At 49.3% G+C, this 15,538-nt stretch overlaps 1 protein-coding gene across 2 annotated transcripts in view; it reads left to right on the top strand.

Annotated features, from left to right (window-relative positions):
- TTC7B (tetratricopeptide repeat domain 7B) overlaps nucleotides 1-15,538 on the top strand; it is a 247,564-nt gene that overhangs the window by 174,871 nt on the left and 57,155 nt on the right. For both annotated transcript variants that reach the window (XM_044230241.1, XM_044230240.1), the window contains exons 16-17: nucleotides 6,674-6,790; nucleotides 13,848-13,945. In XM_044230241.1, the coding sequence (XP_044086176.1) occupies nucleotides 6,674-6,790; nucleotides 13,848-13,945 (215 nt within the window). The remainder of the gene's footprint in view (nucleotides 1-6,673; nucleotides 6,791-13,847; nucleotides 13,946-15,538) is intronic.

Below are 15,538 nucleotides of genomic sequence, written 5' to 3'. Positions count from 1 at the left end.
CCGCTCTAAGGGGTTGGTTCAATCTGTTTGGCCACATTTCCCCTGCCTGACCAGCGAAGGGCTGCTTGCTTCTGGGTCCTTTCAGACTTTGTTCCCAGCTGACTCATCTGGCTTCAAATTTCCATCTATCTGCCCTTCGTCACCACATGCTTTTGGCACATCTCTTTTGATTTCTTCTGCCGTTCTGATCTATGGCTGCCAACCATCTTCTCAATTTAAAATTCCATTTCAACAAACCTGTGCCCCCCACACCAGCCCCCTCTGCCCGACCTGTTTCTTTCACCTGGTGACTGAGTTGCGCTTTCTTTCAGGTGACCCTCCTCAGCTCCCAGGTCAGGCTCCCTGGAAGGGAGAGATGGGGATGGCATTCACGGTCCCCATGGCTGTGGCCTCACTTGGGCAGACACCACGTGCTTTTCTTCACAGCTGTTTTGCGTCCCTGCCTACATTCAGCAGATAAACAAAGAGCAGGCTGAGCCCAAGAGCATTCCAACCCAGGCCAGCACAAAATACCAAATGTTCAAGGTTCCCGTGATTTTCATTCTGAATCAGCTGCCTTGAAGACAGCATTTACAGATCGGCTAATTAGTGTGGGGTTTGTGTATTAATATGCATGTTTCCTCCTTGATGCACTTAATGAGCACTTTTTTTTTTTTATGTTGCCAGATAAGGTCGGAGGGAATCATTAATTTAGTATTTCTCTAAACTTTTCTCACTTATTGTCATCGAGAGTTCTTCACCAGAAAGCTTTGTAAGGCATATTAAATTTTAGCATTTAGAAATATCTACCCTTAGGGCCCCTGGGTGACTCTGTGGGCTAAGCCTCTGACTCTTGATTTTGGCTCAGGTCATGATCTCAGGATTATGAGATTGAGCTCGGTGTCGAGCGTGGAGCCTGCTTAAAATGCCCTCTTTCTTCCTCTCCCTCTGCCTCTCCCCACCTCCCTCTCTGGCAAAAAAAGAACAAATAAAAGGAAGGAAGGAATGGACAGAGGGAGGGAGGGATGGGAAGGCAGGCAGGCTGGCCCTTCTACCATTATCTCAGGCCCCAGTCTTCTGTCCCAGATCGCAGACACCACTCCCGGGCATATCGTGGTTGCTCACACCTCCTTGACGATGCTGGAGATGTTGTCCATCTGCCCGCCTGAAAGACCCCTCCCCAGCACCCCCCACCCCGTGAGGGTCCCACTTCTTCTCTGCGGTCTTCCATGACCCCCAGGCAGAGTCTCCTTTTGTGCTGCTGTAGAATTTTGTCCATATATCCGTTCATCACGTATCATGTGTACAGAACACTCGACCATAAGGGAAGATACCATGTCTGATTCCCTTTGTTGCCTCAAGGGCATAATAGGCACTTTTAAAATGATTGACAAGGGGCGCCTAGGTGGTTCAGTCGTTTAAACATCTGCCTTCAGCTCAGGTCATGATCCCAGGGTCCTGGGATCAAGCCCCGTTTCAGGCTCTCAGTTCAGAGGGAAGTCTGCCTCTCCCTCTCCCCTGGCTCATGCTCGCTCTCTCTCTCTCTCTGTATCTCTGTCTCAAATTTTAAAAGCTTTAAAAATAAATAAATAAATAAGAAAATGATCAACAAAAGGGTGAACAGATTTGAATTCATTCTCAGGTACATTGACATATAGGTGCTCAACGGTACAAATACAAGATTTTAACAGATTGTAAAAGACATTTTATAGATTGAGGTGAGGAAGGAAATAGCTTTCTGCCCGAGGCTGGGGGTCATAGAAGATGTCAGACAGTGGGGTTGTCACAGTTGCACGTAGGAGGGGCCCTGTGGGGAGGACTTATGGGAGGTAGATGCAGCACCTTGAGCTGAGTGGGAAGATGTGAGGGTCTACATTGAGCTCACAGAGTGGCTCTAGGGGTCAGCAGGATGAAACTAAACCAGGCTGTTCCTCTGGACGTGAGGGTCAAGTCGTTGGGGGCAGTTCCCAGGGAGTCAGGAAAGTCTTCCTGAGGAAGATCATCAGATATCAAACCAGGCCCTGATAAAAAGCCACTTTGATATGTTCCCTGAGGTGCCTGAGGACAAGTCACAATGCCACACACCCCAGAGCTTCGCCGGGGAGTGCATCTTCTTTCTAAATTCTACACCAAGCCGAACGCAGCTGTTCTTTCAACAAGTATCTTGGGAGTCGTAAGAAATTCCAAAAATAGGGTAAAATATTATTTCCCTTGGGTTTAATGAAAGTAAAACCTTGATTGACTGAATCCTTCAAATGACTAGAATTTTACATGCACTGAACTTTGGGGTGAGAGAGGCAAGTCACAAAAAAACTCAGGCCAATGCGATCATATTTTGAAGAAGTTCACGTGATGTATCCTAGGGACAGTCCCCCAGAAGCGCAGCCCCGTCTTCCCGTGGCCGCGCTCGAGTTCCAGGGCCATAACCTGTCCCTAAACCGGGAATCCTGCCTCGTGTTTGTGGCCAGGTCTTTTCTTCTGCTTGGACTCTTAAGTTGTTTGAGGGCAAGGGACTATATTTTAATACCTACTTTAAATTCACACAGTCACTCAGGTCTTCGCATTATCATAGGGTCTTATGTATTTGGCAATGGATTAGAAAATGCTGTCTATTTTCGTTAACATCAGGAGTGCAGTTAGAATATTTTAAGTCACTCTTCCTTGTTTCTTGTTCAGCGGATCTGGGTTCGTAGTTCTGGTCTACCAGTGAATGGCATTGTGAACTCAGGCAAATTACTCTAGATCTAACCTGTAGGGTTGGTGTAAGAATCAGCAATTAAATATTTCAAGTGTCTGGCAGCAGCTGTTGTTCTTAATTTGCTTGTCTTGAAAGCAGAAGTTTCCTGGCTTGTCCCTTATTATTCCAGGGTTGAGAGGTCTCTATTTTCATATTTTCTGGAATTGCATTTCCATTTGGGAGCTTGAGCTTCTAGTACCTAAGGTTGGCTTTACTGAGGTGGGGGGATGGAGGTAAGGAGTTATTTGACCTGGAAGATGAGTAGATGCCTGAAAAACAGAGATGGATGGAAAAGGTATTCCAGACAGAAAGAATAATAGCATGTGCAAAGGCCCAGGGTCATGAGGGAGAATGACATGGAAGAAGCCGATCATGGCTAGAGTGGGAGATGTCCACGATGGACAGTAAGCAGACCGAGGCTGAGCATTTGGGCAGGAGCCAGATCAGGAACAGCATTGTGTGAGATGCTAGATTTGGGCTATCGGTAACGTAGTCAGATTCATCCATCAGCAGGCTTCTTCTAGTCTTCATTAATTTCCTGTAAGTTTCAGTGAGTCATCTGAACGAAAACTGTTGTAGTTAGGTTGATGAACTTTGAGCCAGATATAGGGAGTAGGAGTAGACCACTTTCCCAGCACATGACTTCTTACCGAGAGAAACACCTTACTTAATTCATGGTCGGACTCGGCTGCTGTGGCCCGTGGACTGTTTCGGCCTGCAGTCCCTTCCGCCTGCTCATTCCACATGGAGGAATGTCAACGATGCTGGTTTGTCCCAGGCTTTTTCATGACTTCTTTCTTTTCTTTTTTAAGATTTTATTTATTTATTTGAGAGAGGGCAGGAATGGCAGGGAGAGGCAGAGGGAGAGGGAGAAGCAGGCTCCCTACAGAGCAGGGAATCTGACGCGGGTCTCATCCCAGGACCCTGGGATCAGGACTTGAGCCGAAGGCAGTTGCTTCACCGACTAAGCCACCGAGGCGCCCTCTTTTTCATGACTTCAGTTTTGTCCTCTGGGTTTCCTCAGTAGGTTGAATCTCTGATATCTTTGGACATAACTGCAGCAAACCAGTGCCAATCACTGTTTGTGTTCTCTTCATTTCTGTGCTAATGTGGCATATGCCCAGCCCGATGTTTTCGAACAGTCTTGAAATGTGTGCACAGGGTTCAGCAAATATGATGACAAGCATTGCTTGTCCTGTGTTCAGGACGGTCTCTGCCCATATAGCCACGTTGAAGTTTGAGGATGCGATGAGGAGGAGCAGTGTCCCAGAGGCGGTGCCTCTGTCTCCTGCTCTTACTTGTGTATCCAAGAGAAAGCCGGGTTCAGCCTCTCGGGGCTCCCCATTCTGCCCATCATCTGGGAGGCACCTGACAGCAGCTGCCAGGCTTTGCTTTTGCTCCCCTGCCCATGTTTTCCAGCTCGTTCTCTCTGCCAGTCTCTCTGTCATGCTGTTCCTCCTGCTTCACTTCCAGGTGCCTTTCCCATCATTTGTGCTCAGCAGTTCTACTATTGTTCTTCCTGTCTGGTTCTCTGAAATTCAGCCCACACCTTTTCAACTCCATATCCTGAGTCAAGTGTTTGAAAGCTGTTATTTCATGTTAATTAGAAGTTCTTTTTCCAACCAAGAAGCCTTGCATGCAACCGTTCCCCCAAGTTGAGGCTTAGAGACAAGCTCTGGCATTTTGTACTTGGGGTACAGTTAGAGGACAATTGGGCAGTTAGAGCCACACACCACCACATGTAGGGCAGCCTTCCCTATGACCTCACCCCCTCCCTGGGGCCAGTGAATTCCAAGCTTGGCTAAGGCAGAAGAGTTTGCTGTGCCTCCTGGAGAACATCACCACAGTCCTAGGTGGGATCTCCCTTGGCCAAAATTGCTTGGCAGGAGGGTCTCTGAAAAACTCTCTGCCAAATGCTGCAAAGTGACCCTTTGGCAGCTCCTCCTCCCTTTGCAACAGATTTCCCAGTTGACCCACGTTTGGTGGGAGATTGTGATGCAAAAAGGCTCCTACCACTTTCTGGACTGGTGAAGACATCAGCAGGAGCTGGCACCTGGCTCCTAAGAAACCCCTTAGAGAACTTGGACTTCTTGAAATGTTCTTGAGCAGAAGGCAAGCCCTGGTCTCACGTCTAGCCTCAGCCTTTACGCCCACCTGCTTGTGGCTCAGGGGTGTATCCTTGCCCTCACCTGGCCCGTTGCCATCATCCCTGGTGTCCACAGACCCAGGCTCGAGGAGGCTGCAGCCCTGAGCCCTCCCAGAGCCACCAGCAGCCCCTTGGGCGTCCTCTGTTCCATCTGGAGGGAGTGGGTGGTACGAACCCATTCCAGAGTTTGGGAGGTGATGCATTAGGACCACCCTCTTTCCATCGCCCACTGAGAAAAAAGAGACTTCCTCCAAAATGCCTTCGATTGAGACCATTACATCATGCGTGGTTGAGGAATTCTCTTGTTATGTCTAACTTAAATCACTGGATATGCATTTCTTAGTCTTCTGTGGTTTGTAGAGAAAGTCAATGAGCAAATGTGGATCTTAGGCCCCCCCCCAGCCTTACAGCACAATCCTAGGCACTGTGGAAGTGAGGGGGTGGTGTTCTATTATGGGAGAGAGATAAATACCACCCACCAAGAAGGGTCCTTACACACCTTGGTTGTGTTATGAAGTGGCACAGAGGAGGTCTTTAATAGGCAGGAGCTTCTCCCCTCTCTTTCTTCTCTGTATTATCATTAACAGCAAACACCAGCTAATGTGATAGAGAGTAGAGTAGACAGAGATGTAAGCGTGGTATTATTTGAGGAGGTAGGGTTGTAGCTGGGCTTAGAGTTCAGGAAGAATTTAGGAAAACGGTAGGTTCATACAGATCAAAACTGAGGACACAGCATGTATATTCATAGAGTTAGGAAAGAACCTGGCTTTTGGCCAGTCAGTTATACTCGTAGGAGTACAGGGTCCAAAGGGACGCATGGCACAGAATGAGTTGGTGAGATAGGCATGGCTGGTGGGCAGGGGGCCTTCGAGGACTCAGTAAGGAATTTTGACTTATTGTTATAAACAGTAAGGAATCGCTGTAGTTTCTTGAGCTGGGACTGAAACTGATTTTTAAGAGATCTTCATAAGGTGGTTTCTTAGAGCTGTGCAACTCGGGGGAATAGGCAGACCACCAGGAAGGTATCTGGGCTCATGCTGGGGCTTCACAAGGGTAGTATTCATGAGCTCAGGGACCAGGGGAGCTAAAGTCTTCAGAAAGGCAGAAGTAGAATTCGGGAATGGGATAACCAAGGGGCCGAGAAAGAGAGAACGGTCTAAGCTTATCTCACAGAAGATCTGGACAGAGGGTAGAGCCACTGGTGGTAATAAAAATAGGGAAAAGAGAGTTGGTGATTGTGGATTGAGCTGGTGAAGTCCTAGTCCTTCAGTAGCAGGGCTGGGAAGATCTGAGGGGAGAGCCTGAGCCAGACGCCCCCTTCTTTATGTGCCTTTTCGATGCTTACAAGACTTGTTCACCTTCACATGATGAGGATCTTTGTGGAAAGGGATTTGTAGATCATTTATATCAACTGACTCATGTCTTCCATGTAAATCTGTAAATAAATCAATATTTGGTTTTAATGAATTTTCGAAGTTTTACAAATAAATTGGTTTTGTTTTAAAATGCAGGCTCTTAATAAAATCCCTGCATTCTCAATAAAATTAGCCACTCTGATTCTTTTAAGTTGATCTCAAATCATCACGTTGACTGCACCTGCATTTGCCTTCAATCCACAAGGCCACATATCAAGCTAGGAGTTCTGGAACCCTTGGCCCTTGCTACCACCACTTCCCTCGGATCAAGCCTTTGCCCACCGCATTCTAGACTGAGTGCCGTCCCTTCCGGGTCTAGGCCAGGCCATGTGGGTGGTTCTGGCGGGGACTCTGGCTTGAGCTGTGTTGTTTTCTCCCTCTGTCTCCCCATCACAGACTACTGTTTTCCAAAGTGAAGTTGGAGTCTCTCTGCCGGGGCCCAGATGAGGCGCTCCTCACTTGTAAGCACATGTTACAAATATGGAAATCCTGCTACAACCTAACCAATCCCAGGTAAGAGGCCAGCGGGGCCTGGTTTGCGTGGTTTTTGCATGGGTCCTCACCTCCCAGAGCCGTCTCAGATGGGCACTTGGCAGGCAGGCAAGCCCCCTGCCCCGCTGTGCACCTCCAGGTCCTCGTGAGCAACAGATAATCGCAGTGGAGCCATACATACTCCATTTGTCAGGGGCTTTTCTCCCAGGAGCTGATGAGGCCCCCAGACTGGGGCTTGCTTTTCTTCTTGCTGCCACCGTGACCCATGAGGCCCCAGGCCCCATTGATCTCCACCTGATTTCTCTCAACCATCCATTTATTTAAGTTCATGGACAAGTCTTAGCATCTTTCTGGTAATTTATGGATAGACTAGTCAATTACATACTTCAGATGTAGGGGGGTCTTAGAATAGTATTTAAAAGACCTGCAGAGACAACAGGCCATGTCCTGACACAAACAAATATAAAAAGAGCATGTATCAGAGGTTTTATTTACCTCATTAGCTAACGGTAAAATGTTAAGATTCATTCAGAGAAGAATTTGAAAGATAGATCTCCTAGGGGCACCTGGGTGGCTCAGTGGGTTAAAGCCTCTGCCTTCAGCTCAGGTCATGATCCCAGAGTCCTGGGATCGAGCCCCGCATTGGGCTCTCTGCTTAGCAGGGAGCCTGCTTCCCCCTCTCTCTCTGCCTGCCTCTCTGCCTACTTGTGATCTCTGTCTGTCAAATAAATAAATAAAATATATATTAAAAAAAAAAAAGAAAGAAAGAGTTACTGAAATGAATTTGCAAAGAAATGCAAAAACAGTATTCTTACAGGACAATGAAATATATGGTTTGGGTTTGTCTTTTTATAGGGTGGAAATCAATTTTGTCTCATTTGCCTGCGGAACAGTAAAATGACCTTAATCAGTTGGAGTCAGTCAAGGGCATACCCCCACCCCGACTGAAGCCGATTAATCGGGGAAAGGCCCCCTAGTCAACTCCCAAGTCACCACTGAAAGACACCCACTAACCTGTTGTGCCCATTTGCAAGTCTTGGGCAGTTTTTCCTGGCATCTGTTTAAATTACTAAGTGTGTCCTGCCCTTGGAAGGAAGTCATTTAACGAAAAGGGACCTAATAATCCAAGTGCATTCAGACAACAGCTCATATGCTTGGTGCATTTTTTAAGCTCATAGCAAGATGTACGGACAGCCCACAGGAGGCTCTGAAACGTCGGGAGGCTAAAAATATTCAAGTCGTAAATGTGTACTAACTAAGGATGTCACTTGCCCCTTACAGCCCCCCCGCCCCCAGGGGGAGGCAACAGGCTAGTGGCTTTGCTATGCAGGCCACAGGCCCGGGGAGAAGAAAGGTGGGATGGGCGTTAGGGAAGCAGCTGAGTGCAGGAGGGGTTCCACATGGGATTTTATTTCAGCCGTTAAAATACTCAAAATCAGGGACGCCTGGGTGGCTCAGTTGGTTAAGCAGCTGCCTTCGGCTCAGGTCATGATCCCAGCGTCCTGGGATCGAGTCCCACATCGGGCTCCTTGCTCAGCAGGGAGCCTGCTTCTCCCTCTGCCTCTGCCTGCCATTCTGTCTGCCTGTGCTTGCTCTCTCCCTCTCTCTCTCTGATAAATAAATAAAATCTTTAAAAAAAAAAAAAAATCAGGGCCCTCCGTGTTAGGGGATGGGTCCTTGTGAACTAACATTCGGCAGAGTTGTGACCGCAGCTGGGCCTCGTGAGCAGCGCAGTGGGAAGGGAGGGAGCTCATGCTGTCCGGCCCCAGGCCCAGCGGGCAGCCCCATGCCCCTTGCAAAGCTGGAGTCTCGAGAATTAGCCAAGAACTCCCTTCGTAGCTCAGCCCATGGCACGTGATGGCCCCATGCTCCCTCTTTCTCTCGGTGAAAAGATAATCCTGAAACTGGCCTCTTCCCTTTTGCGGATATGTTCTGAAAATAAAGATCATTTTAATTTTTAAAGAATTCCACTTTTCTAAGTCTGTAAGCAGAAATAGAAAATGCCCATGTTATGTTCCCAAAAAGCCCCCCACTCCCAGCCTCTCGAAGCAGCAGGATTTAGGGAAGTCTTGGCCACAAGCGCCGCTAACAGGAGATCCTCCCCAGGCTGGTTGCTTCCGTCCTGGAGCATTCCCTTGCCCGTACCCCCGTTCAGAATGAGAAAATAAACCCATCAGCCTTCATGTTGCCAATTTTCCCTCCGTTCTCCACACCTCTCCCACCTCCCCACATTTCCTCCCACTTAGCAACCAAGAATATTGGATGTGAGGAGAAAAAAAATAGCAGAATTGGAAAGCTTTTTTAAAATACTTAACCAAATGCCTGGGCTGTGTCCATGCTTCCTCCGTTTCCTGAAGGATCCTGCAGGGCAGAGAACCCTGGCTCCGGGCACAGAGTCTGGAGGGGGTGTGGGGGTGGGCGGGGGAGGACCCATCACCGGTTTGCAAAATTGCTCCCTCCAGGGACTCCCAAAGCCTTGGGGGAGGGGGGGTGATAATTGAGCAGCCCCTTATTAAGGAGCTTCCTGATTATTTTTTTTTAACTTTATTTATTTTCTCTGGGATATAAATAAATGCTTCTCCTGTAGGCCTTACCATTGCATAAATCTAGACATCCTCCCCAGTATGGTCAGGTTAGACTCTGGCAGAAGAATGAAGCATAAAGAGGGGAAGGCTGCCTCTGGACAAGGGACGGCATACTTCCTCGTTCTCCAGATAAGGCCAGCTCTGGGTCCAGCAGCGTCAAGTTCATGATCAGGTCACGCAGGGTTCTAGAAGAGAGTAGAATCACATGAACAAGTGCTTGAGAAGCATCCCTGCTTAAAAAAAAAAAGGCAACAAAAACTGGGCAGAGAGCATCCTGGTAGGTTTCTGCTTCCCCTGCCAGGGCTCTCTAATCGCCCACCCCCTCCCCGCTCCACCCTGGACTGGCACAGGCCTCCACCGCAGTGAGATGATGAGGCACAGAGGGAGATCTGAGCAGTAACGGGCCATGTGGAGAAGAGGCCGAGCTTTCATGTCCCCTGCAACTCGTTCCGTCTTGATTTTTGCTTGAAGGAAGATCTCCCTGAGCTAGTCGCTGAACCGAGCCTTAGATGACTTGCAGAGAACGTTCCACCTGCAGGCTGGGAACGCAGCTCTTGCCGCGAGCAGAGTGGTGGGTGGCATTCTCTCGAGTGTACACTTGGCAAGGTGTGTGTCATTTCAGAAGCCTGGATTTATTTGCTGGGTCTGCAGTTTGACTTGCCTTTAGGAGAGAAAGCTGTCTCGTGTTTCGTCTCCTCTCTCTCAGTAGAAGAGCCAGTCCCTTCGGTTCTCGTGCCCGTTGGCTCAGCTGCTCAGAACAGCGTGACTGCGGACCAGGGCCTCACTGGAAGGTTCCGGCAGCCTCCCAGAACGGACAGTCAGCGTTTCAGCTGGGGATGGCAGCACCCTTCCCTGGGCCATCCGTGGGGGCCTTATCTCCAGTCCCTACATCAGCCTCTCGAGACCGCAACTGCTCTTTCCATTTTATAGAAAATAAACGAGGCCGAATACGTTGCCTAAATTTTCCCAATTAAATAAGCACTAGAGCTCGGATTTAGGCCCAGGTCTGCGCTGACATCAGAGGCACCACGCACGCCACATCTCCCAGTCAGCAGCCAACTTCTTTCCCTTTATTTTTGTTTTCTGTTGTTCCCCACTTCTTTCCCATCCCCCTCGCCCCAGCCACGTGGACCATCTCCATCGAGGAGCCATGTGATCGGAAGACAATGTTTTCTTCGCCAGTCCTATCTCAATCACTTACTTACAGAGCAGTTTAAGTTTTTATTTGTTAAAAAAAAAAAAAAGCTTTCTTTACCCGTAACCTCAAGTTGGAAGCTGGAAACCCCATCTGGTACCGAATAGTCAACCGTGTTTGGGGAAGATTTTCTTTTTACAAAGCGTGCTCTCCTTCCATCTTCCAAGCGGCCCCATAAAGCAAGCAAAGTCACATTCTTTCACAGCCCATTTTACTGATGAGAATTGAGGGTCCCGGGTCTTGGGACCTTGCCTGGACTCTTGCTCCTCAGCCGTGAGGGGCCTGGAGAAAAACAGGCATTTCCTCCTCCCCCACCTGCCCCGCTCTGGCCTCCCATCCCAGGCCTCTCTCTCTTCCATCCAGTAAACGCTTGCCGGGCGCTAGTTCAGAAGTGGGTAGGAGCCCGGGGTTGCCACAGAGCCCCCCCGGGCCCTCACCCCAAGCCCACCACCAGCTTGCCTCTTGTGTTTAACAGCCTTTGCGGGCTGTGGAAGGTGGAGGATTTCCAAGAGAAGCTCCCCGTTTCCAGTGTCACTTGACAGGACCGCCACAGGACTGTACTCTGAATGTTCAATCCTGACGGCAAACAGAAGTCCCCTGCATGCGTGAGTCTACCTGTGAGCTTACATACCATGGATTTGGGACTCCTGCCAGTGCGCTCCCCCTAAACCTTAGCACCACTGACTGGGAATGGTTTTCCTTCCCTTCCTGCCGTCCTCCTTAGGAGGCGCTCCTGGCAGCCTCTGGGCCAAGCACAGAAGAGGTGAGGTCACTGGGCAGTGAGGCGGGAGTGGGTGGTCCCTGCCAAGGGCCCAAGCAGGGTCCCACAGGGAGAGAGGAAGGCTTTCGTGAGCAAGACTGGCCAGAGTGAGAGAGGAAAGGAGACTCAAGGGGTGGCCAGGGCCTCCCTATGCCTCTTCCTCCATATCCCAGGGGTCATCACAAAGACAAATCTTGATTGGTTAAGACTCCACATCCTATAAACTTTGAACTAAAAATTGCTCGAAGCAAAATTCTCAGTCACAGCATTCAGAGCGGATACAGGAGCATCTCCATTTTGAATAGTGAGTTGTTGCTTATGTTTTCAAAAGGAACTTTGAAGAAGAACCAAGGACTCTGCAGATAGTTTCTCAGCTGGTGGAGGGGAAGTAGTCTTTACAACAGTGGGGAAGGCTCACAAGTTGAGATTTGGGTTTTAGCAGCAGTTTCTAACATTCAGAGCAGGAGGCCCTTAACTCAGCTTCCCCACACCTACCATTGCACTAGAGGACTGGGAAGAAGTGGTCTTCAGAAAGTGGCCGGCCACATTCACCTCCGGTGTGTGTTTGTAGGTATATGTATTTACGATGACATCTTCTGAATGTTCTGTTCATATGACCTCAGTTCAGCCTCACACCGCTGTGTGTAGGAAAACAATCCTTACCTTCATCTGACAGGGAAAACAGGCACAGGGAGACTAGGACCGGAGTGACCTACTTGTTAGGAACAGACAGAAGATAAGATCCCAGAGCCCTGGCCGGCTTCCAGGACCCAGCAGAACACGTGGCCGCTAATCCTGGGCAATGAAACTTGGTGAGATGGGTCAGCCCGGAGGGTTATGGCCAAAGCAAACCCATCAAAAACCCAGGCAAATCCTTTTTCTGCAATGCCTACCACCTTACCATGTGCCTTAGAATCCCCAAGGCGATGCAAAAAATCACTATATTTTGTGATGACATCTTCTGAAAATCTCTGAGGCAGGGAGTCGTTAGAGTATTCGGATCATAACTCTTGGTAATAGTTTTCTAATAATTACAATAAAAATGCATACATGAACAGACCAGTGTGAGAAATATTCAGTCAGTAATGTGATTCATGAACATTTGCAGCTACTTTTATGTTGTCTTCTGCTCAGAGACAGTTACTGTTTCGCAGTTGTGGAAATAATTAATAGGACAGTTTCCAAAAACTGTGTCTCCAAAGATGTAATAAGTATAGGCTGGCAGATAGTCTGTACTGAAGCAAGTTTCCGTCTGTTTCCTGTGGATTTCTCTAACTACATCACTGGACGTGGAAATTACAGCCTGTGAGCCATATTAAGTTTCATACCAAATCTTGTTTGTACTGCTTTTAGCAACAGCTGCATACAGGAAGGAAATTGTGTCCCTTTATTATAGAATTTGAACTTCTTAACAAAAAAAACCCAAAAAACAAAAACAAAAAAATACCATGCCTAGAGCCCCCCGATTGACAAAACAAAAGAACTTCAAAGAAAAGCATTATAGACTCAAACCTCATGAGACAGATGTGCTGCTTTTCAGAGCTTCTTGGATGGAATATCATGATAGAAGAAAAAAGAAGAATGCAACTGTTTTTGCTTGCAAGCTTCTCAGAACAAAATAACACCGGAGTCTGTAGGAACGAAGGTCCCCTGTGTTTCATTCCACTGGGGCCCAAGGTGGTCTCCCATGTGACTCCCCAAATAAATGGTGCCAAGCCTGCTCTGTAGTGGGGCTGGGGAGGGGGGATTCAGGGCAGGAAGCTACTGGCCTGGGAGCTCGTGCCTGAAGCCTGCTGTATGTGCTGTGTGTTCGCAAGGCCCAGCATTCTCTGGCTTCCCATCAATGCACGAGTTAGATGTGGGCGTGGGCTGGTACAATCCCCAGCTCCTCCAGTGACCAGCAGCTCCCGATGTGATCTCGTGACTATTAGATAGGCCACGGCTGTGATTGCCCTTTAAAAAGTAGGAGCCAGGGGTTGCTCTCAAATCTAGCTACACATTGGAGCCATCTGGGAAGCTCAGCAAAACGGGGACCTCGCCAGAAATACTGATGCATTTGGTCTGGGGAGAGGCCTTGACATAAGGGTCTTCTCGAAATGCCCTGGGTGTCTTCCCTGGGCAGGAAGGGCTCCAGCTGTAGACCATTGATTTGTAACACAGTTCAAGGGAGGTGTGTTTATGGGCTTGATGAGTTCCAAGACTTCCTACACGGAAGGCCAATCAGTTCCCCGTTCGAGGGCAGACGGAGAACCTGGCTTCAGGTTTTCAGTTTTGTATCTTATAATGGCACCAAAGAGGCTAAAATTAGCAAGGGTCTGTGGGTGTGGTTTAAGCGTGTTTGTGACAGTGAACATGGAAGGGGATCCCAGTCCTGGCTGAGCCAGGACACAGGATGCCTGGTAGGCAACGGAGAGGGGCTAAGGAGCATCCCAAACGCACACAAGTTGTTACTGCACATCAGGGGTCGGTGATGGTTGATTCTGTGTCTCTCCCTCTGCCCTCTTCCCCATGACTGACCTCTGCAGCTGTGTTTTGCAGTGATTCTGGACGTGGGAGCAGCCTCTTAGATAGAACCATTGCTGACAGACGACAGCTTAACACAATTACTTTGCCAGACTTCAGCGATCCCGAGACAGGTGAGAATAACAGACCAGAGGGGACGGAGCGGTGTCCGCGAGCGCGTGGAGCCTGGCCCCGAGGGGCGAGTGGCGTGGGACAAAGACTGCCAGGGCCGGGGCTCGGAAATGCTCCTTACGCTAAGAGGTTAAACTCAGTTGAGGCACGTTTTCTCCAAGTATCTTTCCAAGTGTGTGTTCACAGTGGGGGCCACGCTGGTGCCTGGCTGGCACAGTTCTTTGAGATCTATTTTACCCCATGCTCTCAAAGCCTCAAATTCAAGACTAAAATTAGATTTTTCACATCCCCATGAAGCTTCCCCTCTGCTTTTCGGTTTCTCCCTTTCTCTTTAAGTTTCAGATCTTGCTGAAATCAGGTTTTGATTTTTAATCAGTTGAACATAGGAACATCCCTTCCCCCCCCACCCCGCCCCCAGCAAAAATGTCCCTTAGGGACACAGGTGGGTCCTGAGCTTCTGATTCTCGTGTCCCCTGAGCAAATGTGTACAACCTTGTCATTTGCGTTTCCACATTTGCCTGAGTACAGAGGAGTAAATAACGCCTCTGTCGTTTTCAAAACTCCAGACAAGTAATTCTAATAGTTCTACCGACTGTTCCGTGGCTATTTGGAAAGAAGTTCCCCTCTGCTTCAGGCCTCAAAGGTAGTTCCAGAGCGTGATTTGAAAGAAAGCTGGTGCTGTTGCTTCTTCAGCCCCCCCATGCCCCCCCACCCCCCACAGAGGGCCTGTATAAGGCTTGCTCTCCATCCGGGTGTGCCTCCTCTTTTCTGGCTGGCTTCATGAAGGGAGCTGCCAGGTCCCTCTCCTGACCTTGTGACAGTCCCCAGCCCCTGCCCAAGTCCTTCCAGAGAAAGCCAGAGAGCAGCCCTCGGGTATGCACAGCCGTCTCCCGAAAAATCTTGGCCCTGGCAGGATGGGAGAGAGACCACCTCTAGAAGCCAGCTGTGCTCCTCGCCGAGCCCATGCTCACAGCAGCCCGCAGACTGCATTCCTTTGCTAGGCTCCCTTTGACCAAAGTTAAGGTCAGCTTGAGAAGTCTGATCCCAGGGCCCCGGGGCTCCCAGCTCAAGAGAGTGTTGGGTCTTGGATGCCACGAATTGCATATCGGTGCAGGTTAACAGGGCTGGAGGCCACTGCTCAAATTGCAGACTGACAAAGCCACAAAGAAACTCAGCCCCTTCAGTGACCTGCCCCCTACCATCCCAGCCGCTGGTCCTCCATGGACCAGCAGTCCTGGTGGGGAGCATCTGACTTTGCAATTCACAACAGTCCTCCTAGAGATGCGATGGAACCCCCTCGTTGCTGGAAAGGGAGGACAAGGCCATAGGCTCTAGCCACTGCGGGGTGAGGCTAGGACACGGTCGGAGGGAGAAGGAGGTGAAGCTCACTAAGGCACCAGCAGCAATTTTGGCTGATTCAGAACAGCTGCTGCGCCTGCCCGGGGCTGTCTCCCCCTTTCTGCCCCCTTCTCAGGATCCTGTGAGGACAGTCCTACTAAATTCAAACCCCTTTCCTTCCAGCTGGCCTGGACCTTAATTTCCCCTGCAATCCCAAGACTCGAATGCCACATTGCATCGAATACAGATTGTGGCAG

Source organism: Neovison vison, chromosome 13, assembly GCF_020171115.1.
Source record: "Neovison vison isolate M4711 chromosome 13, ASM_NN_V1, whole genome shotgun sequence".
Classification (NCBI taxonomy): Eukaryota; Metazoa; Chordata; class Mammalia; order Carnivora; family Mustelidae; genus Neogale; species Neogale vison.
Note: the sequence above shows the minus strand (reverse complement) of the source record. Positions and strands in the feature narration are given on the sequence as shown.